General features: G+C 37.5%; 1 protein-coding gene across 1 annotated transcript in view; it reads right to left on the bottom strand.

Moving 5' to 3' along the window:
- The window catches only part of EFHB (EF-hand domain family member B), a 49,609-nt gene that overhangs the window by 13,529 nt on the left and 18,362 nt on the right, over positions 1 to 17,718 (bottom strand). Inside the window, exons 3-9 of the mRNA XM_045791669.2 lie at positions 17,570 to 17,713; positions 16,703 to 16,883; positions 14,586 to 14,696; positions 11,036 to 11,165; positions 5,746 to 5,829; positions 5,095 to 5,162; positions 1,315 to 1,469 (exon numbers count right to left, since the gene is read on the bottom strand). Coding sequence (XP_045647625.2) covers positions 1,315 to 1,469; positions 5,095 to 5,162; positions 5,746 to 5,829; positions 11,036 to 11,165; positions 14,586 to 14,696; positions 16,703 to 16,883; positions 17,570 to 17,713 — 873 coding nt within the window. The remainder of the gene's footprint in view (positions 1 to 1,314; positions 1,470 to 5,094; positions 5,163 to 5,745; positions 5,830 to 11,035; positions 11,166 to 14,585; positions 14,697 to 16,702; positions 16,884 to 17,569; positions 17,714 to 17,718) is intronic.

The following is a 17,718-nucleotide window of genomic DNA, read 5'->3' as shown; positions in this document are numbered from 1 at the left end:
CTAAAATTGTGCTCAACGTTGGAAGAGAGATACAAATATTATCTTTTCTTTTTGAGATAAAATTATTCTGCTTTTTTTTCCTTCTCATATCAAGATTATGATACACTGCATCATCACAGGTTTATTTATGAGCTTTTATTTGTTTAAATTAGACTCATTCTAAAATAGTTTCAGGCTGCCTAGAAAAATAAGTACAATTAAACAGAGCCCAAAAAATTAAAGAAATCAGGGCAAAGAGAAAATAGAGATGAAATAAAAGAAGAAGAAATGTGGAATAAAAAGAGCACACAAAACGTATGCTATAGGATCACATTCGCAAACTAGATGTGTTTTGTTGAATTGGCTCTGAGCTTCCTGGTGGCCAAGTCAAAAAGTATTCACAATTAGTACAAAATTCATGCTTCTTAGGAGGTAAAAACAAACCAGATACATAAATGAAGCACAATTATTTCCTTTAGAAAGACTGGGTTTCTTTACAAAAAGGATACATGTGAAAAAAATAAATAACAGCAATGTTTCACAAGAGGTTTGTACAATAGTGCACCTTAGTATAAAAAGGCAGTGCAGCTTGGTGAAAGCAACCCTGTAATGGCCTAAAATGGTGTGAGGTAATTATGCAGGCCTAGACTGAGCTAACTTTATGAAAGGACACAATTTTCAGTAGGTTGAAAATGGAATAACCTTACACTCCCAAAACTGAAACCATACCCTGCTCACCCAGGGGAGCAGCAGGTCCAAGCTTGACTTGGACCCAGATCGACAGCATTGTGTGTACATACTCAGCTTTAGGTATAGATGGCCTAGACCGAGGAGTCTTTCCTGGGGATCTACGATGCCCAACCCCCACCCCTTGCTCCCAGCACACTACAGTTTAATCTGCCACAGTGGTTCTCAAATTATATCAGAATCACCTGCAGAACTTGTTAAAACACAACTGCTAGGCCCCAAGCTGGAGTTCCTAATTCAGTAAGTGGGACTTAGATTGCACATTTCTAACAGGTTCCCAAGTAACCCTGGTGGTGATAAAAGGACCACACTTTGGCAACTACTGAATTATTCCAGGGGTCAGCAAACTTTTATCATCAAGGGCCAAAAAAGTAAATATTTTTGGTTTTTGCAGGCCATTCAGTCTCTGCATTTGTAGTGCAAAAGCAGCCACAGAAAATACTTAATTTGTCATGTAAAATTATTTACAAAGACAGGTGGTGGGCTGGATTTGACCCACAGACCATACTCTGCTGACCCCTGATCTATACCACCCTGCCAGGATCTGTAAGCCACACATAGTCCAAAAAACTCCATTCAAATACTGGCCTTATCATAGTGCCTGAAAGCTGCCAGCAAAGTGTCAAAGTTCTGGTAGTTAGCTTTCTTCAAGTGATGTCGCACTGCTGCAATCAGGGCTCTCTGTCTGTCCTTGCCCCGAAGATATTCACCCGGAAGTCTGTTATGGATGAGATCACCAGCTCCTATTAAAGAGAGTGGGAGCAGTCTTTTAGCTGAATTTAAAGTCTGTTTATATTATTCCCATCCTAAAAAAGAGAAATCTAGCAAAGGCTGTGAATGAAAAAAATAAATAAAAAACCCACACCTAACTCTGACACTATTATGCAGCATGACAGAAAACCCTTGGGTATAAAAAAGTACATAAAGTAATTGATAAAACTGAATACTTCTGTTTTATGTGACTCCTCTGCTCAATGAAAAAGTTCTGACAAAATGAATCTGGGCGGCGGGGGTGGGGGGGGTAGCGGGAATCATCAGCCCCACATGGCTGTCTTTCCTACTACTTGAAGCCCTTGCCTCTCTGCCTCTTTGCAGACATTTGTCTACAATGCTGAGGATCTGCAAGCTAGGGCAGAGTCCACGTGGGGGCCATTCTATATGCCTTGAAGTTGACTAAAGCTCTGCGATCCCTTGTAAAAATTGAACTCAAATACCCTACTCCCTTCTAATATGAATTTACAGTCTGCCTCCAGTATGCATATCAAGTTCCCATTTCTCAGCCCTGCTTCCCAATACAACCACCTGCATGCCAACCCTCATCCACAATTCTATTAACTGAGTCCTGACCCACAACCGCCTCAGTTATCTGGAAGTAATAAACTCTTCAATCCACCTGCTACATCCCCCCCCCCATGTGCCCCTTGCTTCCATTTATCATTCATGACTTAAAGGAACTTCCCCAGATTATGACACAAAGAAAGTACAAACATACACACTGCCTATAAGCATTCCTTGCCACTCCCTTTTGGGAAACATTCCTTGGATGTTACTGGTGACAGAGATCAGACTAGAGTTGACCATGTTGCTTTAAATGCGATGGCGTGGTGGTTGTCACAAGAAGGAACCTTTTTTTTTATGTTTTTTTTATTATATTATATTAGTCACCATACAGTACATCCCTGGTTTCTGATGTAAAGTTTGATGATTCATTAGTTATGTATAACACCCAGTGCACCATGCAATACGTGCCCTCCTTATTACCCATCACCAGTCGATCCCATTCCCCCACCCCCCTCCCCTCTGAAGCCCCCTTTTGCCTCCGTTCATTTTCCCCTAGCCTACACCCCTCCTCTTTCCTGCTTTCTTGGGGCAGGATCATGTTGGCAGTTGGCTATGATATCCTAGATGGAATAATTTCAATCACTACATTTGTTGCAGTTCACAGCAACTAATATTTATACCTACTCTGTATAACACCCTATATTAGGCTCTGTCAAGAGAGTCTTTTAATAGATACTCATTGCGCCTCTAAGATTTTTATTTATTATAAAATCAGGAGTTAATCCCACATATCCTGATAAAAGTCACATTTTTAGGGGTAGATAGGGGTGAGAAGCCCACAACTAATCCTGGTTCCAGGAACTGGGTAAATCATCTGAAACGGAATCAGCTACCATCAGATCATCCTAAAGTGGGCAAAACACAAGTAAGGCTCTGTGAGAGGAAATCAAGACAGTGAGAGTGATTTTTGGCAAGTAAGCATGGCTTCCTCCCGTCCTCCACATTCCTGCCTCTGATATAAACACTGTGGGTGGCTACTGTGTATAATGGAGATCTTCCTACTTTCACAGGATGGCTCTTGCTTGAGTTTTTATCTTCAGAAGCCTTCCCTCTCTATTAACATGCAAAAATAACTACTTGAATGATTGTTTTTTCAACTCCACATGGTTTTCCCACCATAATCCCACTAGATGTAACTCCTGTCGAGTAAAATGTATGCTGATATCTTCTTCTGGCTTGGCCCTGAAAGAATATGTATGAAGCTCATGTCAAATCCCTTGCAATTACTCGAGTCATCTCTATAGAGCTAAAATCAGGAGCCCCGGGAGACCGATGACCTAGCTATCATACCATGGCTGTCAGAAAAGCCAAGCAAGCAACCAGTTCCCATTAGGCAGCACTGTCCACCAGTCTTGGATTTTCCTTTACCTTGCCTCTGCTCTGGTGCATTCTTGGAACTGGCCACAGCCCTTACGCTCTTCTTGGAGGTGTCTTAACATAACCAATAACTCCAGGCCTTAGGGAGGAGACATTCTTTGTACTGCTGCCTTTATTTCCATAAGTGAGTGTAAAAGAGAAATCCAGGCCCAGCAGAGAAATCAATATGTTTCTAGAAGCAGGAGCTTTCTGCAGAATAAATGCTATTAGTTGACCCCAATAATCACCACAAAAGGTGAGAACCTAGAGTTAATCTGCATCTATCCATAAACTCCAGGAAAGGTCCAAAGAGGACTTAGAGTCCCTTTTCACAGTTAAACTACGCAGGACCAATGCTGGTACTGATACTTACATATTTTAAAAATTATTAATGTCAGTGTCTTTCCTTTCCATTTTGTAATACTATCTCATTCAATTTGTAGTGATAACTTCGATCAACTATTAGGAAATTTGTCAATGTTGTCAAATTGTCAAAATGATAAACTATGTGTTAGATTCACCAATTCATGCTATAAATATTTGTGAAAAATGTACTGTGTGCTAGACCCTGAGGATCCAACAGACAGCAAGACAGAGCACCCGCCAGCATGAAGCCTGCCCTCAAGTAAGCAGAATTTACCACGATTACCTATTTATTTTTCAGGCCAATTGATGGATTTCCTAAATCATCTCTTAACCACTCTTACAGGTAGGAAGAGCCTCTAAAATGTACAGGCATACATTAAACATGTTAACAGTTCATCTAAAAACAGAACTGAAATATAATTTCCTAATTAATGCAATTAATGATATTCTAAAACACTATTTCATAAGTCCAATAAATATATATATTGTCAATGAGGGGGCTTTAGCTAAAATATTTTCAGTAGCAGTTTTTAAACCTTCGTGTACCTAAGAGCCCACTGGATCAGAATGTCTGGGCACAGGTCCCAGGAACCTGCATATTTAATAAATTCCCTGGGTGATTTTAAGGCAGGTAAACTACAGACTATACTTTGAAAACCACTGATATACAGCTCAATCCTGATATGCTCTATCATAGTCTTCCCTTTGGATGTCTACCGTATAGATTGCTTAGAAATAAACACAAAATCCTGGCAAGTTTCTTCTGCCACTTTATGGAAGTGGGAAGACTGTGGTTCCTAATTATGTGATTGAAGAGTACAGTGGTTTCTCAAACTTGAATGTGCTTACAATTACTCTGGGAATATCGTAAAATGCAGTTTCAGTTTCGGTAGGTCTGGGGCGGAGCCTGAGATTCTGCATTGCTAAGAAACTTGCAGGGGACATCAACACTGACGGTCTGCAGACCACGTTCTGAGTAACAAGGGCCTACTACAATGCTGGAATTCATTAGCAAGCTGCCTCAAATCACCTTGGCTTATTTAATACAGGCCATATTTATTTTCGAAATAAACTTCTGAGCCTTGTCTACACTTAAGGTATTCATTCACAAAGGCTCTTCAACTGTACCTATTTCAAACATAATATGAACATTTTTTTCTTTTTTGTGCTACAAATTGTTCATTAATGTTAATGTAATATTTTAGACCTTTGAAATTAGAAGTTTGAAAGAAGGAGATGGTGAATTTAACCACATCACTTTGTAAGGATGTTGTTGTTTTTTAAGGAGAAAGTTTGTATATTTACCATACTCCTCAGCACGGAGACAAGCACCAAATGTGTGGTCTGGGGGAACATTCATTGTTTCTGCAATGCTATCAAAGAAAAGATATCCTTTAGTTAAAATACTCACCACATGGCATCTCTGGAATTTAAAATATGCTTGCCATATGTTTTTAATAGCCTGTATTTCTCCTATAACCAAACGATGAAGATCAAACAGAAGTTCTCCAGCCGATCTTCTGTCTAATCTTCCACTTACACAGGCAACGATTAAACACTTTCCCCGGCTTTCGGTAGCCCACATTTAAAAAGAAAATTAAGAACATACTCAAAGCAGAATATGGAAGTAGAGACAGACAGGCAGACAGACAGAGACAGGGAAGAAAGAGGAAAAAAAAATGTAACATGATAAATTAAATTTCTAATGTCCCAGAAATAAAGCTTCACATAAAATTCTCCCTCGTCTCTGAATGCCCTCTTCATCTCAGAGGACTCAGCACTTTCCTAGAACCCCAGGCCCTACAGAAGCTAAGAGAGTTCCCTGATTAACACAAAAGGAAGACTTTCTTACTTAATGGATAGAATCTAATAGAAAACAAACCAACATTTACCACAAGAGTACTTTTTAAATTCCATCCAAAGACACTATCAATTCAAAGTTAATTATTAACTTACGGATCTAAAACTTTTCCAAGTTTATGTTGAAACTTTTCTTTGAAATCATCGACTCTCTTGGATACGATCTTAGCTCCTCTATTCCTGTAAAGTTAGAAAACTGTCAAGCATCTCTATTACCTAAGTATTCTTGGCTGCCAAATACACATACAATGAGGAATACCACAGTGTTATTTGTTCTGTTTTTTCTTTTTCTTTTTTTTTTTTTTTTAAGAGAGAGCGTACCAGTGGGGAGGGGAGGGGCAGAAAGAGAGAATATCTTAAGCAGGCTCCATATCCAGGGTGGAGCCCTACACGGGGCTTGATCTCAAGACCCTGGATCATGACCTGAGCTGAAATCAAAAGTCAGAAACTGAGCCACCCAGGTACCCCTTGGAATACCATAGTATCATTTGGGCCATCAAAACACTACACAGAGTTTCAAGAAGTTATATGCTAAAAAAAAGCTGTATATGTTCATTCTTCTATCATTTAGATTCTATTATAAAGATAAGTTTGTAATAGAATATAAAATTTTGTCTAAAGAATAAGACAAGCAGATTTAAACTTTTTTCAGGAAACAAAACCAAGGTGTTAATATCATTATCATAAATGCGACTACAAAAATTTCTAAAAGAAAATTAGGCACCAAATAAATAAATAACCAAAGGATATAAACAGATAATTCACATCTAGTAAGCAAACATATGGAGAAATTATGATCCCCTCCAGTAATAAATCCATAATAAAAGAACAACAAAGTGGCACTTTGAACACAGTGCATAAGCAAATAGAGAGACCGACAGAAAGAGAGAATACCTAACACGGGCACAACGTACGGTAAAACAATTGATAGACTGCTGCTGCAAATTTCTATAGTCCTTTTGGAACTAATTTAGTAATAAGATTCAAAAAGCATAAAAATGGTCATTCCCGGGGCGCCTGGGTGGCACAGCAGTTAAGCGTCTGCCTTCGGCTCAGGGCCTGCTCCCGGCGTTATGGGATCGAGCCCCACATCAGGCTCCTCTGCTGAGAGCCTGCTTCTTCCTCTCCCACTCCCCCTGCTTGTGTTCCCTCTCTCGCTGGCTGTCTCTATCTCTGTCAAATAAATAAATAAAATCTTTAAAAAAAAAAAAGGTCATTCCCTTTCATCTATGTCTGGGAACCAATCCTAGGAAGATAATCCACACAATAATTTAAAATGTGGGAAAGTTATAGATATAAAAATGTAGCCTCAATGACTACAAAGGAAAAAAAAAGAAGATAAATGCTTGATCATGGAGGGCAATTAAATTATGTCACATTAACAAGAATACACTTGGCATGCATTTTAAATGTTGGTTATTAAGAATACACAATATATAATTATTTTATGTTAAGTAAAAAAGCAGTATATAAAATAGGATTGCACTCTGAATAAAAATATGCAAACATTTACACAGGAAGCTACACTAGAAAGAAATACATTAAAAAGATAATAATGGTTGAATTTTGGTGACAGGATTATGGGTGATTTTATTTTGCCAATTTTCTGTACCATAATTTCATTACTTCTATCACTGTGATTAAATGAACAAGGTTTCTTTTGAGAACTGGAAAATTACAACACTGCTATTTAATAACATTAAAGTTAATAAATTCTCTATTGTTTTGTTAAGACTAAAAACAATGAACATTTAATTCTTAAACTCCATTTGCTTTTAAAACTATTTCCTGTACTATAGAAATGCTGAGCTGAATAAATTTCTGGAGAAGAGTGACACTCTGTGGAGAAACAAAAGATGAAATATAAAGTAATTCATCTCTTCTGTCTTCATTTACTTCCCATTAGTTCAAAAACGGGAAAAAAAGAACAATATGGGTATAGTAAGAATAAATCAATGGCAGTTTAAGGGCCATAATTTGAACGAATAAAGTTGACATTCTAAAAACCAGCTCCAAAGGGCATAATTAGGAACATGCAGGGATGAAATGGGTAAGGATTGTTAAGTCACAGAGCCTACTCCTTTTGCCGTAAAAGTGCCTGGATTATGTTTCTCGGAGAACTAGGAAGTATCTGTAAGCAGTCATGGGTGTCGAAACATCCATAACTGCAACATCATTGCACACTCTTACAGTGTTCACTAAACAACTTGAAATAGAGGCTTTCGTGTGAATTTCTTCATTTAAACACACACACTCACCTATCACAGGAAGATTCTAACTGATTCTTCAAACCAAAGGTCATAAACAGAATATAGATAGAGGTAGCTTGACAGAAATAGACCCCTTAAAAGTTGAGTGTAAACCAAGTTTACATTAAAATATAAAATTGAGATACCTTAAAATGTAAACATATTTAATTCCAAAATTATAATAGAAATCACACTGAAGAATGAAACAGTGAGTTGTTGGGTTTTTTTTTTTAAGATTTTATTTATTTCAGGGGGGGAGGGGAAGGGCAGAGGGAGAGGGAAAGAGAGAGAGAATCTCAAATGGTTTCACACTGAGTGCAGAGGCCAGAGCCTAGAGCCCATCGTGGGGCTCAATCCCATGACCCTGAAGTCATGACCTGATCTCACAACCCTGAGATTATGACCTGAGCCAAAACAAAGAGTCAGACCCTCAACTCACTGAGCCACCCAGGTGCCCCAGTGAGTTCTTTTTAAAATCCAGCAAACGAAAGCAATGAAGAATTATTGCTTTAGCAATAATTAAGTTTTGAAATATGCGAAGTATGATCAAATAAAGCATTGTACCATAAACAGTGTTTCCTTGGGGGTAGAAACAAGTTAGATGAAAATGAACCCTGCATATTACCTCCTTTGACAAATTCAGTGTATTTTTTAAATTTAGATATAATTGGCATATAACATTGTATTAGTTTTGGGTGTACTCAGTGAATTTTTCCATGACTATCCCACCAAATCATTCATAAATATGTCCTTGTTAATAACCTAAAGGTTCTGCTCTTAGGATGTTCTTAAGGACCACATTGTCAGGCTGCCTGGGTGGCTCAGTCAGTTAAGTGTCTGCCTTCAGCTCAGGTCATGATCCCAGGGTCCTGGGATGGAGTCCCGCATCCAGCTCCCTGCTCAGCGGGGGCCCTGCTTCTCCCTCTCCCTCTGCCTACTGTTCCCCCGGCTTGTGTGCTCTCTCTCTGTCAAATAAATAAAATTTATTTGAAAAAAGGACCGCATTGTTGTTATTAATGTGTTTATTTCAGATCTTTTATAGATTTATAGCAGGTTTATATTTCTAAGCTTTCAAAAATGGATAAACCATATTTTGTCATCACCTCTAAGCATTTGTTTCTGTATTATATTTAAATATATATATCTATAATCCTTAAATATTTAAATAATATTTAAATCATTTTTTCATGTTTTCCTTTATATATAGTTTAACTGCTTTAATATTAATCAGTTAACAAATATTTGTTATATGGGCTCTTCTTTGGTAGTCCAAAGAAAACTCTTAAGGGTTTAATAGAATATTACAAAAACTCATTTGGTGTTTGTGTTTTACCATTATTGTTTTTGAATAATTCAAGTATCGGAAACTCATATAATAAAAAAGTAGAAGAGGAATGGAAATTGCTATTTCAGGCCTGTGATCACAGAATCCAGTGCCAATAAACCTGGTATAGTGGTTAGGGGCAGCCACACTGCGTGGGTTTTATTCCTACCCCTAGTACTTCTAGCTGCATAGTATTGGGTAAATGATTTAACTTCTGTGTACCTCAGTTTCTCCACCTGTAAAATGGACAGGATAAAAATTATAATGCACCTATCTCGTGGAGTTATTGGTAGGATTAATTTAATACTATGTAAAGCAGTTAGCACTTTGCCTCTGTAACAGGGAGCTCCTATCACAGGGACCAGACAGACGGATGAGCCAGGCAGTTTGGGTATCTGTGGGAATGCAAACTTAATGTGCTCACTGAGACCCATGGAGACTTGGATAGCCAGCATCTCCTTTAAAGAGGGCAGAGGGCAAAACAAATCCACTCCCAGTATTGATGTGTAGAAATGCAAGCACAATGTATTAGTTTCCTGTGGTTGCTGCAAGAAATTCCCACAAACTGGTGACTTTAAACAACAAAAACATTCTCCCACAATTCTGAAGGCCAAGAGTCAGAAGTCGAAGCTTCAGCAAGGCTGTATTCTTTCCAAAGGCTCTAGGGAGAATCTATTCATTGCCTCTTCCAACATTTGGAGGCTATTGGCATTCTTTTTGGCCTTTCTTGGCTTGAGGCTGTATCACTCCAATCTCCATGTTTATATCACCTCTTCTTTATTTGTCATCTTTTCTCTTCTGTCTCAAATCTCCCTCTGCCTTCCTTTATAAGGACACTTATCATTGGATTTAGGGCCCACACAGATAATCCAAAATGACCTCTACATCTCAAGATTGCTAATTACACTTACACAGACCCTCTTCTCACATAAGGTTAACATTCATAGGTTCTAGGAATTAGAACAAAGACATGTCTTGGGAGGGGGTACCATTCAAGCCACTACTTCAATATTTCCAATCTTCTGATTTTTTAAGCGTAGTAGGAAATATGAATTTTTATTAGTAATCTCCCAATGCTTAAGTGTTGGCTTATATATAAAATATAACACAGAAAATGAAAAATTAAAGAACTTTAATTTTCTAGGCAAGTAGTCATATATAGAATTAAGGCATAAAGAGGTCACAGTTTACAAAAGTTAAGTCAGATACTCAGGTGCCCAAATAACTAAAAAACTGAATGATAAATGACAGTACAATTATATGTGATAAGATTGTCTTATAGAGATCTGAAAGCCCATATCTTTAAGAAACATGTATAGGGTTGGGGTGCCTGGGTGGCACAGTGGGTTAAGCATCTGACTTTTGGTTTCAGCTCAGGTTGTGATCTTGGGGACCATGATCTCGGGGTCATGAGATCAAGCCCCATGTCGAGCCTCACATCGGGCTCTGTGCTCAGCAGAGTCTGCTTGGGTTTCTCTCCCCCTCTCCCTCTGCCCAGCCCCTCTAAAATAAATAAATTAATCTTTTTTTTTTTTAAAAAAAAAAGGAAAAGTCAAAAACATGAATAGGGTTGATTATATAGATTAAAAACATGCACATATATCTTCAGATCTGCTATTTGTAAAGGCATGAAGTAAGTTAGAATGACACACACACACAGTATCATGGTTATCTCTGGAGGAACTGGACAGTTTGGAAGACATATCACGGCATATCTTTTCCTATTAATTTTATGTTTAATCAACAGCTCTTCTTTAAGTCCATGTGCCATATATCTAATACCTGTTTCAGGACCCAATATAATTAAACTTACATTTGTAGCTCATGGAGCCAATATAAAGTTTTTGCCATGGCTCTTCCATCATTAAAATGTGGTGTTGGGACCCCATACAAGTTAAACCTATGGAAACTTGATGGGTTATACTTTCGGTTCTTTGCTTCTCCTGTGAAAAAAAGAGGAAGCAACACAAATAACCTTATCTCGCCAGAAGCACATTATGCTCTCACTGACAATGAAAATGAGAGTGGGAACTAAATGGAATTGTAACAGTGCCAGGATTGCACAGATTTGGCTACAGAGGACAAGCATTCTTCCATGTGAGCTGCGAGACTGGTCGGACAAGAGTTCCTGTGTTAATACTTGATAAGTAAGTAGGGAAATGATGTAGGAGAGACACGTAAATGATGAAAAATGCAGGCCCCATTAATGTTACAGAAATCCTGAAGATCGGGGGAGGTACTGCAATGCTTTGGGACCCCAGCTGTCCCTTCCACGGTGCTAAGATCTGAGAGGCTGGTGTTTTGTACTTGCTCTCACCAAGATTTGGGGAGATCATCAGAACACTGCAACCCTCCCATTTCATTATAATCACTTAATCTCATATTAGAAACTGAAGCCTGAGAACCCAAAGGGAGGGCTTTATATTTAAGATCTAATACTGTACTTTTTTCAAGTCATGATATGGTGTTAGTTTTTTATATCTGGATAAGAAAAGTAAGACTAAAACTAGAGATCAACTAAAAGGTTAAGAAACGATGGAGATTCAGCCTCACTAGTAACCCTAACAATGTAAATAAAAACAATAATGTGAAATCATAATTTGTCTCTCAGTTAGGTAAAAATAAAGAAGACTGGCAAAGCTCACTATTAAGGAGGATGTGGGAAAATGGAAATTCTAATATACTCTGGGTCTAAGGGCAAATTGGGGCAGCTATTCAGGTGGGTGGTTTGGCTCTAAGAGTAAATATTTCGAATGCTCATAAATCTAGGAATGTATCCTAAAAAAAATCACATTAACAAAGATATATAGGCAATGTATTTTGTAATACTGAAAAATACAATATAGATACTGACATGAAAAGGCAACTAAGGTATTTCATTAAATGGGGGGGGAAGCAAATAGAACAATGTATATATAGTGGGGAAAAACACGTGTATATACTCATATATGAACACACAAAGAAAGGCATCTATGAAAGTATCACCTATGAAGACTGGGAATTATGACAGATTTTCTTTGTATTTTATAAAAGAAATATGTATTACTTATAATGACTAAAATTAAGTGTATTTAAAAGATGTTACATATTTATTGTTATTGAATGGTGCCCTTCACATAGTATTTTAAATAAAAAACCTTTAATGTATATAGCAGGTTCTCCAAAAGCATGGAGAACATTATCCCATTTAACTAAAGATAGATGGCTTAGTGCATGCAGGTTAGCAAGATATTCAATATATCAACTATAGTTATCTCTGGCTAATGGGATTTCCATGTTACATTTACTTTCTCTTTATTTTTTTTTGAAATTAGTATGTATGTATGTATGTATGTATGTATGTGTGCATGTGTATTTGCTTTAATATTTATTTAAGTAAACTCTACCCCCAATGTAGGGCTCGAACTCACGACCTCGAGATCAAGAGTCACATGCTCTTCCAACTGAGCCAGCCAGACGCCCCCCAATGTGGGGCTTGAACTTACATCCCCGATAGCAAGAGTTGCATGCTCTAACAACTGAGCCAGCCAGATGCCCAGCCCATTTTATCAAGATATTTAAATTCTCTACAAGTATTATGTATTTTTCTAATAAAAAATGAAGCTACTTTCATTATGAGAAAAAATAAGGACAACGTTAAAAAGATTGGATTCTGTCCCTTTTCAAGAGGCCAATGAGGATTCCATAAAAATCAGCAAATGAAGGTAACGTCAGTCATTTTATAGTCCATTAGAGTTCTTCTAAAAATAAAAAAAAATCTACACTGATTTTCCTCCAACTGCTAAATGCATATAAGATATCTAATTACAGGTTGTCTCTATATGTATATATATATATATATATATATATATATATATATATATATATATATATGTTTGAAAACAATTAAAAGACATTGGATTTGATTGTGCAATACATGCTAAACTTTTTCAAAAAATGAATAAAATATTTTCACAAGAGAGGGAGAGAGATAAGGAAGAATAAGGGAAGGGAGGACTAGAGGGAGGAGAGGAAGAAAAGGAGGGAGAGAATCAGGGAGGTAGATGGGGTATTAGTGACTGGTGACAGAGAAAAGGGAAGCAGCAGCAGTGTGAATGGGAAGGCAGAGATAATCTCAGGACTGGATGTGTTCAAGTGTAGGGGAAGCAGCAGAAATGGCCATGAAAGAAGAAAACGACAGATTCCAGACAGTAGAGCAATCAGCATAGGAAACAGGCCCAGCTACAAGCAGAATGAGGAGGAAGAGCACAGAGAGGAGCTATGGTGTGAGAAGATGGAAAGGGAGGAGAAAAAGTAAAGAAGTAAGAGAAAGCAAGGATGAGAGGGGCCTTGCACTGCAGTGAAGGGCAAGTCTTGCTTCTAGCTAATAAGGATTGAGTTCACGAATCAATAACACACAACCCATTGGCTTTCTCAGGACATATATCAGAGTCTAATTCCCAGTCTTCTATTACATCAAGATTCCACTTAGCATCAACATGTCAACAATTAAGTTGTATTTCACAGCACTGTAAACATCTAATGCCTTTTAGTTGTGCTATAGAATAGTTCTAGTAATATGCTACATTAGACAAGATCATATAGTATAATAATAATTAACAATAAGAATAATAGTAATCGAGCCCCTACTATGTTCCAGGCACTATGGAAGCATTTTGCAGGCACTCACCTAATCCTCACAGTATATTATCCCCATTTAAGAGATTAGAATAGATAATGGTGGGGCACCTGGGTGGCTCAGTCCTTAAGTGTCTGCCTTTGGCCCAGGGCATGATCCCAGGGTCCTGGGATCAAGCCCTGCATGGGGATCCCTGCTCCACTGGGAGCCTGTTTGTTCCTCTCCCACTCCCCCTGCTTGTGTTTCCTCTCTCGCTGGCTGTCTCTCTCTCTCTCTCTCTGTGTCAAATAAATAAATAAATAAAATCTTTAAAAAAAAAAAAAAAGAATAGATAATGGTAAGATAAATAAAATATCCAAAGTCTAAAGAGAGTAAATCCTCAAGCAAGGATTTGAACCTATCCTATCTGATTCAAAAATTTGTGTACCGACCATTACCCAATCTAAGTACTTAGAATAATCCTGACATTTGAATAAGAACAGTATTTTTTAAGCCTGAAACTAACATGTAACATTTCTTAGATGTTTTTCCTTTTAATAATACATATATTTCTACATTTTATACAAAATGCCAAATATATGTGTTCTTAGCTATCAGGGTTTATGATGTTATAAATAAGTTATTATTTACTGATCACTTATTATATGCAAGGCATTGAACTTTACGCACATAATCTCCTTTATTCCTCTTCACAAACCTGAGAGTCCTATATCCTCAGGCCTATTTTACACAGGAAGACACTTACCCACATGATAATCATTGTGAGAAATAATATACAGATCATGTCCTTCCTTTCCTTCCTTAAATACTTCTTCATAGGGTTGTGGTGGATTCACTACATCTCTAGCAGATGATTCTAAAGGAAGAATTGATGAAATCAGTTTTAAGGCAACTTTCATCTATTTATAACATATTTAAATTGACTAGAACAAATGACAAATGAGGTATGCCAATGACATAAACTACATGCGCACTCTGAGAGAACACAAATGAAGATTTAGCAAGAAAGACAGGACACCGCTTACATGTTACTGTCCTAGGGATCCCCACTTGACCTGGCTCACTCCCTAGAATTCTAATAATATCAGAACTCTGTATTGGTTAACTATTTAGGTTTCCCTGAGCTGTATTCCAAGCCTGGTTAAATTCTGATTCTGAGACGCTCAGGACAATTTTGATTTTAGTCTTGCTTCCCAAGACATTCTAAGCAAATTTGAATCACAAGTGTTTCGGAAACCCTGATGCCCTGTGGTGACAGTTGTAGACTGAAGCATATACCCTAAGTCTGTTTTGATTTGAATATACCACCTTCAAAGTAGCCGAAAGTGCCAGGAAAATCACTGGAATCAGGAAGAAATTCTCCCTACTGATCCCAAAGCTAGAGCAATTAAGATGTTTGTTTAATAGCTGCTTTCCTATGACTGGTGAGCCCCAGTTTTATATACAGTGAATTATTTTGTTTTTATTGTTTATATAATGATTTTTAAATATAATTCCATTCATAATTTCATTCTTCTCTTTCAACCTAACAACAGAGATTCAGATGTTTTCTTTCTGTTGTCTTCTGCCAAGAATTTGGGACTGTAAACAAATAGTTAAGAATACCAGAAAGTGGGTCAACTCAAATAATCCTATAAAGCAGTATTTTTTGTCTGATATATGAACTATTACACCTATGAATAGACAAATACACGTTCTGGAACATTCTTTCTATTATATATTTAAATGAGGTATACCTTGACAGAACTTTCATATTAAATGGTCTAATCCTAGATAGCAGTTACGATATAATTATTTTAACACTGTAATGCCATGTCTCCATAAATACAATTTTAAAATCCTATTATAAAGTAAAAAGATACACCATCTGCTCTAAAATACATTTTTTTCAAGTTTCAAACTTTAACTAATTTTAACTTTAGATCTGATGTGATCAAGTTGTAGACTTTGGAGATTTTGCATTCCAAGAGAGAGGCATAATTTATCTCCAGAGTGGGTGTTACTATGTTAAGGCATATAATCCAGTGGCCCTTTTGGTGAAAAAAAAAAAAAAAGATAAGATTCCTGAGGTAGAGCCTTAATGGGTGCAGAAAAACAAAGAGAACCAAATTTCTTTGCAAGATAAAGAAAAATGGAAGTTGAGGTCTCCTGTGGTAAGACCCCTGGAGAGAGAGGCTAAGAAACATGAAAAAGAGAGGAGGAGATAAATAGGAAACAGGTGGAAGGAAAAGTACCCAACAACATGGCAGAAGGCTGGGGCTTCAGAAGAAACATGGCCTGTGACCAATCCCATTATAAGTTGTTGTTTGTGAAAGATGCACTCTACTCCCTCTCATAATGAGAGTGAAGTTCTGCTCTGCACGCTGCCTGCATTTGGCATATGTGGTTAGACATTGTGGATCTGCATGGATGGAGTGCAGTACACAGCATTTGCCAAACTTATTTGTTCCGTGGTCTGCTTCATAAAGAGTTAAGAGTTATGAACACATCAGAAGCATTGGTGGAAATAAAACACACAAATGCATGTCCAGGGAGAAGGGATTGAGGACTTCATAGCTGGCTCAAATATCAACTTTCTTGACTCTTTCTCCTGTCCTTATACCATCTCTACTATATTCACTGAATCTGCTTCCCAAAAGCTAAATTTTTAGTGCCTTGGTACACATAAACTCTAAGGATTCTGGATCTGAGGATAATTTTTTTGCTATGATCCCTTCTTTCATTCTGAATCATCATTTAACTACCACCAAATGCCGTGTCAACAAGATATTTAATCCCATTTTCTAAGAAAACATTTCTTTTCCTTTTTTTTTTTTTTAAGTAGACATTTCACCATTCAACTCCCCATCACTTTTTTACTACCTCTGATGACTGTTGTCCCAAATGTCGTATTGAGTACATCCAGGCCTTTAGGTAATCCTGGCGTTTGATCATGAGATTTTCCTAGCGGTGCCGATTGATTGCTAAGATATACTGATTCCTTTTTATCTTTAATTATCTGTTGAAATGTTGTTAGAGGCTGTGGGTTGATCAATACCTTTGCCTAAAGAAATCATATAAAGCACAGATGTAACAACAAAAAAAACTGAAAACTGAAACTAATCAATAGCTGGAGAGAAGAAAATATGATTGTGGAAAACCATTTCGTTATCCTTGCCTTTGCTCATCTCTTCAAACTGAACTGTCAGCGCTGGAGCTATGAAGCTGAAACATTCCTACATGAACCTTCTCTGAGGCTCTAAGGTTTATAAGTAGAGCGCCTTGGTTACCTGACACAGATTCTAGAAAAGTGGGAATGACAAGTGTAAGAACCACACGATTGCCACAAGCTCTCTCCTGAGGTATAGATCAGGTCTTTGGAATCTAGATTGCCCAGTCAACACAGGTAACATTCAGCCCACTTCCCCCAAATTCTATACAAGCACTCTGCTGTGCCTCCAGGTGATATCACCCAGCGTTCATTCTCTCCATTCTCTAACAAAGCCTGACAGCGTTTCTCTTTACTCTGAGAAAATGGAAAGCAACTTGGCTTTTATTATCCAAGGTGAAAACATGTAGATTGTGGCTCAGACCATTAATTTCCCTAGTCTCTTGGTTGTTGCTGCTTGGATTTTGTCACTACTCAAGAGTGGGAAGGAAATTGGAACTGATGATTTCATTAATACCTCATTCATGCATTTTCACCTTAGTAAGTTAATAACGTACAGGGAAAAAAGGAAAAGAACTTACCGGGATCGAAATTTTAGATCTTATTCCATGTGTCAAGTTAGGAGCGATTTGGGGATCATTTGCTCTGCCATAAAATACTCTTTCAGCTCCAGCAGGTGGGTATCTATAGTTGAAAAATTTTTTTGCCTCAGGTGGAGTAATTAGCTACA

This window comes from Ursus americanus, chromosome 20 (assembly GCF_024610735.1).
Source record: "Ursus americanus isolate L20-20 chromosome 20, mUrsAme1.1.p, whole genome shotgun sequence".
NCBI lineage: Eukaryota > Metazoa > Chordata > Mammalia > Carnivora > Ursidae > Ursus > Ursus americanus.
This window is presented reverse-complemented; position numbering and strand designations above follow the sequence as displayed.